The sequence below is a fragment of the Bicyclus anynana genome, chromosome 5 (assembly GCF_947172395.1).
Source record: "Bicyclus anynana chromosome 5, ilBicAnyn1.1, whole genome shotgun sequence".
Taxonomy (NCBI): Eukaryota; Metazoa; Arthropoda; class Insecta; order Lepidoptera; family Nymphalidae; genus Bicyclus; species Bicyclus anynana.
Window position 1 is genome coordinate 4,373,196 of NC_069087.1, and position 13,418 is coordinate 4,386,613.

Consider the following 13,418-nt stretch of genomic DNA (forward strand, 5'->3'; position numbering starts at 1 on the left):
CGTATGATGTCGTTCAGGCTAGCGTGCCGCGGAATACGGCCAGTGCTCCTACTGCAAAAAAGACCGTGGTGTCCGAGTATATCGACTAGCTCTCCACAGATACAGCGATGCGGAGAAACACACGGAGCGCCTAAGCGCCTCTCACACTAGTATTCCCGGCTGATAATTTTTATGTTTAGGGGTTGTTGGGTCATTAAAATTTGTCTGACCAATGAAATATAACTTAATAACAGTTACCTTAATAACATATTCAAAAGTCAGACATGTAAAAATAAATACAGTTCATATTTTTTTTTTTAACTTTAAAGCGTCTGACCAAAGTTTTGGTCCATGAAAAGTGTCTGACACTTACGATGCTACTTTAGAATAATATTCTATAAAACATATACAAAAATCAGCCATAAAAATTTAAGTTAAGTTACTCTTATTTTTAGTTACCTGTCTCATCTACTACCTGGCTAGGTGCGCCACGGCGAGCTCCATAAACTCACAGGTATTCAAAGCGCATGATGAGACACTACTGAGAACCTTAGGTTTTATCTATTTGAAAATAAGTTATGTCAGATCGCTCTGGGATCTTGGACTATTACTATACGAAAACTGAGGTGAAAACCCCCATTTACCGTACTAAAGTTGATTCTAAGAATCGAACCAAGGGCCTCTGTATTGAAAACCACAGCATTAACTACACCCAATAGGTCGTTAAAAGCGTATAGATAGCGCACAATTTTCTCAATAAATTACTGCACTACAGTTCGGACACAGTGAGTAGAAATAAAAGCCTTCGAGAGAACTCAATTGTAATTGACTTAACAACATTAGGTAGCCTCGCACGTACTCGATATGGACTCAATCTAGATCGTTAATGGTAATAAATTGCCTCCACCCGTATTGCTGATTTCTTCACAATCAAACAGAAAATTGCGTTGCTTGTTAGAAAAATCAGGTCACATTTCAGATAACATCTTATTTAAGTACGAGAAAGTTATATGATGGTCATGTTTTCTTTGGTTGTTATATGTCCAATTTGGTGAAACATCTTTTACAGGTGCATTTTTATAGCCGTAGGCCCAGTGGGTAGTGACCCTGCTTTTTGCATCCACGACCGTGGGTTCTATTCTCACAAGTGGAAAATATTTTTTTTTACATTACATTATATAAGTAAATTACATACATTAGGTATATAAGTATTTATATTATGTAGTTTAAAAATTATTTGATAATGTCCGCTATCTTAGTACCTATAACACAGGCTATATGTTAACTTTAGTACACTATCAGCCCGTTTCTTCATGTAAAGCTAAAGTAACAGTAAATTAGTAAGTAGTAAAGAAGACTTTATTTTTCAGTGAATAAGACCGTCACTTTTGATTTATGACGTTACTTTGACTGTTGCTTGCGATGAAGAAACTGGCCGTAAGTAATTATGTGTGTATTATGTATATTTATTTATTTACTAGCTGACGCTGACGGTTTCACTCGCGTGGTTTCCGTTCCCATAGGAATACGGGGATAATATGTAGAATATATGCCTTCCTCGATAAATGGGCTATCTAACACTGAAAGATTTTTTTAAATCGGACCAGTAGTTCCTGAGATTAGCGCGTTCAATCAAACAAACAAAGTCTTCAGCTTTATAATATTGATATAGATATTTATTATTTTGTGCTGTTGATATTTCTTAACTACTCGTAAATATAATGTACAAAGTCACTATCAGCCGTCAGTATGCTTGGATGTTTGTTTTAAACTACGCCACAGATTTTAATGGGCTCTTCATCAATGGAGGAAGGTTTTATACGTGCTGTTTAATCTTTTATTCCCAAGTTTATTTTAGTGTATCACAGATCTTAACCTTTACAATATACGTATAATACAGATAGAGTAGGAGCTTCGAAAGCAATCTATTATCATTATTACTAGACCCTGCTTGGTGACGGTAACTTAATGTCGTTAAGCCGACACCAATTGAAGTCTCCCAGAGACTTACGAAATTACAGTTACGTTGTAGATGTAGAAGCAAGGTAATTTTATAGGCTAGGTAGGCTTTACACGTCGTAAAATAAGTAAAAAAATGTAAATAGTTAAATTGTTAAAAGATTTTACTTGTTAGTTCTAAATTATAGAACCAATCTAGAAATTGCGATCTTATTGTTTTTATTTGACTGATCTCACCTATCCAATATTATATTGACAGGCGTAAATAATCTTTGAATAGTTTTTATGAAACAATATCGCTTGCCAGTCAGTGGCGTAGCGTGCCTTGGAGGGGCCCTGTATCAAAATTAGTCGGGGGGCCCAAATAAAGGGTAAAAATTTCTTACAAAGGAAACAAAAATGCTTACTTAAAATAAATAAGACAGTGACTTAACCTATGTAGGATGTTTTCAACTTTTTTTAACCACGAAAAAAATAAATTGCTTTTTTGACTTTTCTCATTTCTCAAGTAAATAAAACTGTAGGCAGATTTTTTCATTTTATTTTCCGGGAAGCACCAAAATTAGTGAGATTATGGATTTAATTTTACTAATGTTTGCTTTTACACGTAAGGGGCCCCTGTAGTCTGGGGGCCCCGTATCATTGATACGGTTGATACGGCAGTAGCTAGACGCCTTTTGCTAGTATACGTATTTTCTAATAATAGGCAACGAGCTCTAGCTGCTTCCTATCACATATCAGACCAAACATACCTGTGGGTCTAAAAGGTTGTAAAAACTTAACATAGGAGTTTCAGCTTGACATTTTCAGTTACTTAACTACACTGCGTTTTATTCCTAAAGAACTTAATTAAATGCCATTCAAAACATTCCAGTTAAATTCAATAACAAATAGTTTGCAATCTCACCTCAACTTCTAACTGAAATCCGTGCAAAGATTGCGATGTAGCGGGTTGCAGAAATGTTCCGAACGGTGAAGTTGTAAACTCCACTAAAAGTTCCGGTCCACTCGATATCGCCTCTGGTACTGACACGCCTCCTCCGCAAAACCTCAGGATCACCGGATCCCTCGTAGTGTATCCATCGTAAACGGTGACATAATCCTGAACTTCGTCGCACTGTTGCCAAAATTTTAGTTCCCTTCCGTTGTTTTCTCTATCATTTTGCGATGGCGCGTACAAAGCTTTCTGACTCCTTATAGAAACTAATTGACCATTCGGTTGCTTTACCACAATCAGAGCGTGTTTCCCTTGAGGCACCTCGTGTTGTCGCACCGCGTAGTAACAAGTCAGGTTCCTAGGATAAACCCCGGGAAAGTTCGGGGACTGTAATCTACAGTTTTTACGATCGCAGTCGCTGAAGATCCGGGAGCAATAAGTCCCTGAGATCAAATCCCCAAGGTAATACTCGAGGGTTTTTGTCATCCTCCCAGCGTTCGTATCTTCTCCGCGTGATATGTTTACGGGATATAACATCGGCCTGAGTTTGAAAAAGGGGCGCTCTGAAAGGAAAATTGTTACAAGAAATATTGATGTTCGAGGTTATAGTCAGAGTAACGTACCTTGCGATATCGAAATTTAACGATAATCTCTGGCAACATGCTTTATACGAGGTAAGCTTTATGGCAGGCATTTTTGGAACTAGGAGTAATAAAATCTTAACCTCCTGTATCGAGTATGTTATTGCACAAATACTTTAGCATCCTTAAAACTGTGAGGCAAAGACATTACATATAAAAACGTCCTTGGTTAAGGGTAATTGCCACATTATCTAAATGACATATTGTCATATTCGTATGGTGCCTTACAAAATCTTCGTATTGAGAGATAAGCAAATCTATCAAGCAGTTGATCCAAAGTGGTCAACAACTGATTATTATATGGATTAATTCAAGAATTGTTATAATCATAACTATTTTACCTGAAGGTGGACTCCCTCCATAGCGGACTGTAGCATATTCTCTTCTCAAAACCTTGTAAGCCATTCGAAAATCGAAATTATAATTGTTCTGCTCCTTCGATAGGTGTAGTAAGCGTATGATGAGGGTGATGGATTTCGTTTCGCTGTAGTATATCGAAGGGCCCCATGAAGTCCCGCACCATGAGCCGCCAACTTGGGGCCGGCTAGCTTCTTGTATCTGCATGTAGCCATCCGGACAACCGCCATCGGTGAAGGAAATGAACCGACCCAGGGTGAAACTGTCGAATAGAATCTGGAAGCAGAAAAAAGTAACGGGTCAATAATTAAAAAAAATAAAAACCACGACCGCCTATCCTGCTCGCACTTAGTCATCCACCTGGCGTATTTTGTATAGCCATTAATAAATAACGTTTTTTCTAATAGTATGCATTTAGGAGCCTGTGAGACTCCACGTCCACAGTAGTGTCAAGAAAAAATTACGGCCATACTTAAAGGTTAAGCAAATTATTTTACTGGTTACTTTACGAGTGTGAAGCTAGAGGTTATGAATTCATGTTATGGATCCAGAAACTTATTCACGGAGTATCTCTGCGTAATCGAATCAGAATAGAGGACATCCACAGAAGAACCAAAGTCACCGACTTAGCACAACGATGGGCTCAGCTCATCGAAGAGCCGATGTATGTTGCGGTCCCAAGGTGTTGGAATAACGACCCCGCATTATAAAACGCAGTGTTGATAAATCCCCTACCAGGGCGACTGACCACATCGTCGCAGGGATTCATTGGATGCAGGCGGCTCAGGATCGTGATGTTTGGAAGTCCCTACAAAAGGCCCATGTCCTGCAGTGTACGTCCATCGGCTGATATGATGATGATAATGATGAAGTTGGAAGTTTAATTTGCTAATACTTTTTCATCAGGCGTTTTATTTTTTAAATCATAAAATATGTAGTTTTTAGCTCACAAGATAGCTTGTACTTTAAAATTGTTAAATGGAAGCTAAAATTGTTCATAAAATATATGTATTAATTTACATGATTTGCTATCTACATATTTCAGATTTATCGAGCATAAATGATTTTTATTTTTATAGTAAACTCCATTATGTTCAAGTTATTAAATACTTTAAAATTTATAGCGTTCTTGTTGCTGCAGGCTTTATTTAAAAACTGATTCGTTCAAAAAATAAAAGGCAACCATTTTAATGGACATATTTTTCACTAATAACTGATGCGTATGTTAAATAAATATTATATTGTTTTATATTGTTATTTCATCCATAAAATAATTATTTTTGAATGAAAAATGTTATTCTGTAGCTTAATGCAAATATTAATACATTAATTTAAATTCTTTATCGAACAATTCAGTGTCAATATTTATAAATGAATTATTGAAACAAACTGGTACTGTATTTTTATTTGAAATTTTTCTTTTATGTAGGCATATGAAAATCAACGTTAATTTAAAAATGTTTTCTGTATGCTTCAAGTCTAAAATAAAATAGTGTTGTGTACCGATTTAATTAGAAAAATTTGAATAAGTACATTTTCTTAAGCATTTAATAGTCTATAGAACAAACAGATGGTCTACCAGTGGAACACTATCAAAATTAAAAAAAAAAAAAAATTCAAATTCATTTATTTTAATTAGGCTTTCATTTTGCGCAAAGGATCAGCCTGGCTGTCCAGCGCGAAAATGCAGCCAGTATTCTTGCCACCATTCCACGTAGGCATGATTTGTATATTTATTAGGATAAGTTAGCTTAAGTTCCTTATTGTATTCTTTCTCAATAAAAAAAAAATAAAGGCTTAGTTTACAAAAACTTTCGAAACGTCAGGTAAATAATATTATTAGATAACTAGCGGACGCCCGCGACTTCGTCCGCGTGAAAGTCGTTGTAAACTTTCAACTACCCCTATCCTACCCTAACCTACCTCTACCCTACCCTACCGTACCCCTATCCAATCCCTACCCTACCCTACCCTACCCCTACCCTACACTGCCCCCACCCTACCCCTACCCTACCATACCCTACCACTACCCAATCCCTACCCAACCCCCACCCTACCCATACCCTACCCCTACCCTATCCCTACCCTACCCCTACCCTATACTGCCCCTACCCTACCCTAGCCCTACCCTACACTACCCCTACCCTACCCCTACCCTACCCATTAAGGCTGCACTTCTTTATTTATCCGCCTCTTTATTCCTCCCGCCGCGAGTCGCGTCGAGCGCGGCGACTGTTACACAAAAATAATCCTTATAACATGAATCAGTAGTCACGCGCGATGGCTTAGCGTATTTCATGTATAACTTTGGTGTTTCTTTACCGATTTAAATGATTCTTTTTTGATTTTTTTATTGAATAGGTAATAATGTTAACTTTTTTAATTAGGGATGACTGATGAGTGTTAAAAACATAAGAGTAGACAAATATAAATAGAAAGCTTCGAACTGCTAAGCTATCGGGCGTTACACGTGTTATTGTGAGTCAACCATAAAAGATAGACACATACATTCTGTTGTATTTTATTTAATAATTTTAAGGAGAACATTTCCGTCATACATGATTTCTATGTAGCTTTAACCATTGAGGCTGTACCCGCGACGGAAGCTTAAAAAATGGAGTAACTTCTCCCGTTTTCTCAACATTTCTCTTTACTGCTCTGCTCCTATTGATCGTAGCGTGATGAAAAGTATACTATAACCTGCCCAGGAGTATGTAGAATAATTGTACCAAGTTTCGTTAAAATCCGTCCAGTAGTTTTTGTTTCTATAACGAACATACAGACAGACAGACAGACAGACAGACAGACAGACAGACAGACAGACAGACAGACAGACAGACAGACAAAAATTTTACTGATTGCATTTTTGTCATCAGTATCGATCACTAATCACCCCCTGATAGTTATTTTGGAAATATATTTCATGTACAGAATTGACCTCTCTACAGATTTATTATAAGTATAGATGGTGATAATTATGTTAGTCGAAAACTGCAAATTAAACTTACGAGGGTTCCACATTTGGTCCAAGAACTATTGGAACATTGTCTATAGCCTTCGACCATTAATAACAGGATGTGGTTTATTTTTTATATTCTCTACAAGTTAGTTCTTGACTACAGTCTCGTCTTGGTAAGTGATGGTGCAATCTAAGATGGAGGCGGGCTGACATTGTCATAAAAAATCAGTTCTTTTGGCGTTATAACAAAATGGTGGTGAATGAAAATTTGCATTTAACTTCTTGCTCAGTTACGGTCAGTGCCGAAAAGTATTTTAGGACTCAAAAGTGATCACAAATATAAGAAAGGTTGTCGAACAAAGGTTAATTCACAACACTTGTCAGGACAACTTAATTAACAAATCAAACTGTAACAAAAATAAGACCCTAGAATGGCAGAGAATGACCTTGAGTGAAGTCACGCACTTGTGAACGAAGGGTTAAAGGATCCTTTGACAGATATCTAACACTCCTCTTTTCCACTCAAGTCACTCTCCTTGCCTATCCCAAGTAACCCATAAAGAATTACACAACAAGAGATGTGGACGGCTCGAACGCCACGACCACACTGAAGCCAGCACGAGATCGAGCGACGTCATTCCCGTCACAGACTACTATTTCCTACACTATTTATTAAAAACATGTAAATTTAAAAGCGGCCAACGCGGCGATAACATGAGCATACAAAAAACCTAATTCAATATAGTTCGTTGAACAAAATGCCGTGGACCGTGTCGATACAAAAACACCCTTCTGTGAAAGCGTTTATTTATCGTATACGTTTGGGTATCCGGTCGGAAATTCGTTTCACATTTAGAGTCACTGTAAATAAGCGTAAAAATTTTGGTTATAGAATAATTATTATTTCAAATAGCATTTGATTTTTACAGGGTTGTTTTATTTTAACCCAATACGCAAAAAAAAACCCAGTCAATTATAGCTTGGCGATTTCTTTCATAACACTGTTCCGCGCGAGCCGGGGGGGGCGTGTAGCGATGAATGAAAAAACCCACGACTGATGCGCTGCACTTCCCCGCACGCACCGAGTGTGTGATCCGAATTTAGCAACTGAGCGCACACATGCACAATTTTGTGTTGACTTACATTATATATTTATGTATAACTAGCTGATGCCGCGTAGTTCTCGTTCCCGTAGGAAAACGGGGATAATATTTAGCCTTCCTCGATAAATGGGCTATCTAACACTAAAAGAATTTTTCAAATCGGACCAGTAGTTCCTGAGATTAGCGCGTTCAAACAAACAAACTTTTAAGCTTTATAATATTAGTATAGATCAATTTTTACACTTACTAAACACACAACTCGACATTTGAAACCGTTTTTAGACATTATGTGTTTAAATAACTTTCGTTGTTTGATAAGACTGATGAAATTAAGACATTTATGTACTTACATTTGACCGCCTCAGTTTTAATACGCTAGTGCCTATCTTTAGTATAAAATATCGTTGACAAAAACCGTTTTCAAAAATGATTTTTAAAAAAATAGTAATCTATACTTCTATATTAATATTATAAAGGAAAACTTTGTTTGTATGTTTGTTTGTTTGATTATAATGAATAGGCTCAAAAACTACTGGACCGATTTTAAAAATTCTTTCACCATTCAAAAGCTACACTATCCACAAGTAACATAGGCTAAATTTTATTTTGGAAAAAATAGGGTTCCGTAAGTCTAAACTATAAAAGATAGAACCATAAAATGTTCTAATTAATTGTAGATCTTATAAATATCTACAAAAAAGTCCGCAACAGACTATACCTATCTATGTCGAGTGAGGCCCAACAACCATTTTTTTATATAAAAATCTTGTATCTTTAGGGTAGGGGTGGGGTAGGGTAGGGGCAGGGTAGGGTAGGGATAGGATAGGGGTAGTTGAAAGTTAACATCAAGTTTCACGCGGACGAAGTCTCGGGCGTCGGCTAGTGAAAAATAAAACCTAAAACCTTACGTCAAATGTTCGTTGCAAAATCTAAAATCAAAATGTAGGATATTTCAGGCTTTAGACGTGACATTATACAGAGATCAGTTATTCATAGGCGCATAGCCACGCTCACAGTATATTTCAGCTCGGAGCTTGCTTATTATTGCAAACATTGGCCCAGGTGCATAGCATGACAGGAAAACTGTGTATTTATTAATATTTTTAATTTTCAGGGTGTTTCTATAAAAAACATGACATCTTTTCATCATGGTTCTTGTATTTATAATTTAACAACGACTTATTAATACATGTATCAGTGATAAGATCCATGATATCCCAGTGAATATGACCTTTGCCTCCGATTCCCGAGGGTGCTTCAAATCTGGCTTCGAATCTGGTCCGGGGCATGCATATGCATTCTAAGGAATTAAATATCGGTGAAGGAGAACATCGTGAGGAAACCTGCATACCAGAGAATTTTCTGAATTTTCTTAATTAAATTAAAGTCTGTCAATCCGCGTTGGGTCAGCGTGGTGGACTATTGGCCTAACCCCTCTCATTGTCAAAGGAGACCTACAAATCGAAGCGGAATTTCACCAAATTGAGAAAGAACATACCTTAATTCATCAAAAAATCCTCGAAACTTGGCAATGCTGTTATAATAAATATAAATTGTTCATAAATCGTTCACTCGCCGTTCTCAATCGCTCTGTTTACAAATCAGAGTCAAAAAGTATATGATGAACAGGAATACAACGCTCCTCGTTCGAACTACGTTTAGTATTTGACAGGCCGGATCTGTAAATGCCGTTTAAATGAAAGTCTGTGAACTCGGATCTAAGTAATAACTATAATAGGGATGATGACAGTTTTTTAAATTGTATATAAATTAAGAGTATGCTCATAGTAAAGCAATTTTGTAAAAGGAACAGGGTATCTGCAATCATTACTTTAGGAGCTACAGGGATTTAAAGGGTCAGATTTGCGGCGCTGCCGCGGATCCCTGAAAAACGCCCCATACAAAATAGCACGAACTAATGACGTCGTAGGTAAAGTAATGATTGTTATATTTGTAGTGTGATCAAACAAAATTACTAATATCCTTGTTAGTTGTGCGTTTATGTTTATAGTTCAAATATTAAAAAAGGTCACATTTAATGTAAGGAAGCTAAATCTGTATGAATTTTCATCTAATTACGATAAAAGATTTTTAATAGATTTTGAAATTCTATAATGTCATTTATTGTGCAAATATCCAGACAATCTTTGCTTTTTATGTATAAATTTGTTTACATTGACCCTATTTACCCGAATGTATCATAAAAATAAATATATTCAAACTTAGTTATCACGCCCATTGTGCCTATATAGAGTAACACTTCCCAGAGCATGCAATAAACACGACTGACACATAGATTGTTCTTCTTCTAAAACAAGACTTAGAAGTAAACGATCACTTCTATAGTACAGTACATATATAATAGTTATCTTCTCGCATTACCAAGCCTTTTGACTTCAAATGGAAATGCCACTCTTATTCGTGCACATTTAAATTTTATCAAAGACTCCGAGAAACATCTCCGTGGAAATTGTATTTTCCAAGCGAACGGAGCGAATATGACGGAACACGTCTCACACAATTTTAGTCCCTTTAGCGCCTCCTTTATTCAATTCACTTATGTTTCATGTATTATACTCCAACTGTTTTGCACCTGGCTTTCATTCAAAATATTCGTGGTCTGATGCATCAAGCTATTATCATCTATCTATTTTTAAAGATCTGCTTGGTTAGGGACCCTTTTTATGGGAGAGATTTAGAGTTTAGAACTTCCACAATGCACTGCAATTTAGGTGGCGAAGGCAACCTTTTTTTTATTGCAGAAGTTTTCGGAATTGAAGCCTTTCACACTGCAATGTAGGTTATAACGGGCTTAGGATGATAAGTATCATATGTTAATGATACTGTGCCTAGTGGGAGTTTTCAATATTTTCATACTGATAATATCACGTTAACGTAAACGCGAATTTATATGAAATTGAAACAGTTGTGCAGTAGTGCCACTAGATGGTACTCTTTCAATGTCTTAGAAATTCGCGTTTACGTTTACGCGATAGTTACAGTATCAAACTGCCACTAGGCCCTCAGATCGTGACCGGCAGCTTAACTTGTAGTCCATGACTTTAACAGTACCATTTTCCTAATTCTGATGTCTTGGAAGAAAGGTCAATTTGGTCTGCATGAACCAACGATATATTCTAGTCGTTGGTTCATGCAGACCAAATCGATCCAAAGGTTCCTAAAAATAATTAGTTTAAACACTTTTGAAAAAATGATGATGAAATACTCTTGGGTCTCACCCAAGTTATTTACTCTAATCTACATTATAGCTTATAATACAATTTCTCCGAAACCAAGACCAGTATCTATTTAAAAAGGACGATTATTTAGTGAGGTCCCAAATAGTCCCCGGGCAACTTGTTATATTTCAATCAAGGGTCTCGATCGAATAAACTACTACGTTCGTCGTTCATTAATATTTTCTCGACGTATACCTACTCGTATTCCTAGCTATTTGTAAATAGTAATTTCCTAAAATTATATTAGACCTCAAAAATTTGTAAATATAATACGTCTTATATTAGTAAATTTATGATGTATTTCAGTTATTTTTTTTTTTTATTGAGAAAGAATACAATAAGGAACTTAAGCTAACTTATCCTAATAACTATACAAATCATGCCCACGTGGAATGGTGGCAAGAATACTGGCTGCATTTCCGCGCTGGACAGCCAGGCTGATCGTTTGCGCAAAAAATGAGCCAGCCCTTCTGTCACCAGTCGAGGCAACAAGCCGCGGTGAAATAGTACGGAAAAATTTTTTGGCACTGCGACTCCATGGCCCAAGGGTCTCCACGGCAAAAGGTACAAATATGTAACTCTCTGTCAGAGAGGCATACTTGAGCCACTTACCGGTTTCAGCTTTTTCTGCTGCGGCTCCCGGTCTTGATTCTGTCTCCCTGATATGACACGGTGCTAATGTGTCGACGCATGTAGCGTCCCACATTTCCCAGGGAACCAGCGTCAATCCATCAGGTCTCTTACCATCATCCCGACTGATTCCTAACGGCTCGATTAGCGCAGGAATATTTATGGTGGCAAGAGCCCTTTTTATTATGTCATTAAGAGAGCCATGCCGAAATAGCCTACCGCCACTCCTTTGGCATGAAAGCCCGTGGATTCCAAATTTACTCACCTCTTTCCCACATGGACATTTGTGCTCTAAACACAATGGTGTACCCAATAAGTTATTTTGATTTCACAAACACCGATTTTCATGAAAATGAAATAGGACCATAGGACCGTAGGAGGATAAATGACGAAATCATGAGTCGAGAACCTCCTCCCTTTTTTGAAGTCGGTTAAAAATTATAAATAGGCGAAAAAGCATTCTTGAATTAAAAAAGTTCCGAAATACGAGTAGGTATTTTTTATTGCACGAGTGTATGAAGGAGGATTCTCGTGGTGGAATTAGCCTAACCCATCTCATTCTAAGAGGAGAATCGTGCTCAACAGTGAGCAGAATATGGTTTGCTAATGATGATGATGAATCTAATAAAAAAATATAAGAAAGTTAATAACAAGCATATCACTCTGAAACTACTGAATGAGTTCAACTGAAACTTAATATGGAGCTGTTTCTGAGGACTTCCGGAATATTCTTGAGTTATGTTTTCGTTGACGTGACTATAATGTTGCTCATAGTCTAGGTTAAATTCCGCTTCAATTTGTGTGTTCTTATATACATACGACTACGATTACAAAACAGGACATTTTCAAAATTGTTTAAAAATATACCGACATGCCTAGCTAGAATTTGAGCATTAAATATCAATTCTAAAAGAATCAGCATTTTGCTAAGATTCGTAAAGCTTTGAAGTGTTCTTCAAAAGCGATAGTGACTGCAGCCAATTCCCGCTGCTTAAGTGGATCGGGATCCAGTTCTCGGCTGAAATCGAATAACTGGATTATACCTTTTTTTATTCTTTACAAGTTAGCCATTGACTACAATCTCACCTGATGGTAAGTGATAATGCAATCTAAGGTGGAAGCGCGCTAACTTGTTAGGAGGAGGATGAAAATCCACACCCCATTTCGGTTTCTACACAACATCGTACTGGAACGCTAAATCGCTTGGCGCTACGTCTTTGTCGGTAGGGTGGTAACTAGCCACGGCCAAAGCCTCCCACCAGCCAGAGCTCCCAGCTGACCATAGAACCAATTCTTTTATAGGAAATTTAACGTATTATTTGAAAAGATTTCTACTACTAAAGAGCTCTGTAACCTGTAGATAGTTAATTAAGGAATTTATCTGAGTAGAAGATTTTCTTTTATTTCATCGTCGTTTCCCTTTTAACAGAGTATTTGTGGTCGTCACATCAAGGATGGTGGCAAACTTCACCATTATTTCCATACTCCACAGCCGTGATAGCCTAGTGGATTACTACCTCCGATTATTCCGGATGGTGTGGGTTTGAGTCCGTCCGAGATCCGGTCCGGGGCATGCACCTCCAACTTTTCAGTTGTGTGAATTTAAAGAAATTA

General features: G+C 37.2%; 1 protein-coding gene across 1 annotated transcript in view; it reads right to left on the minus strand.

Moving 5' to 3' along the window:
* LOC112051338 (uncharacterized) overlaps positions 1-13,418 on the minus strand; it is a 167,222-nt gene that overhangs the window by 21,809 nt on the left and 131,995 nt on the right. Inside the window, exons 4-5 of the mRNA XM_024089937.2 lie at positions 3,858-4,149; positions 2,846-3,438 (exon numbers count right to left, since the gene is read on the minus strand). Coding sequence (XP_023945705.1) covers positions 2,846-3,438; positions 3,858-4,149 — 885 coding nt within the window. The remainder of the gene's footprint in view (positions 1-2,845; positions 3,439-3,857; positions 4,150-13,418) is intronic.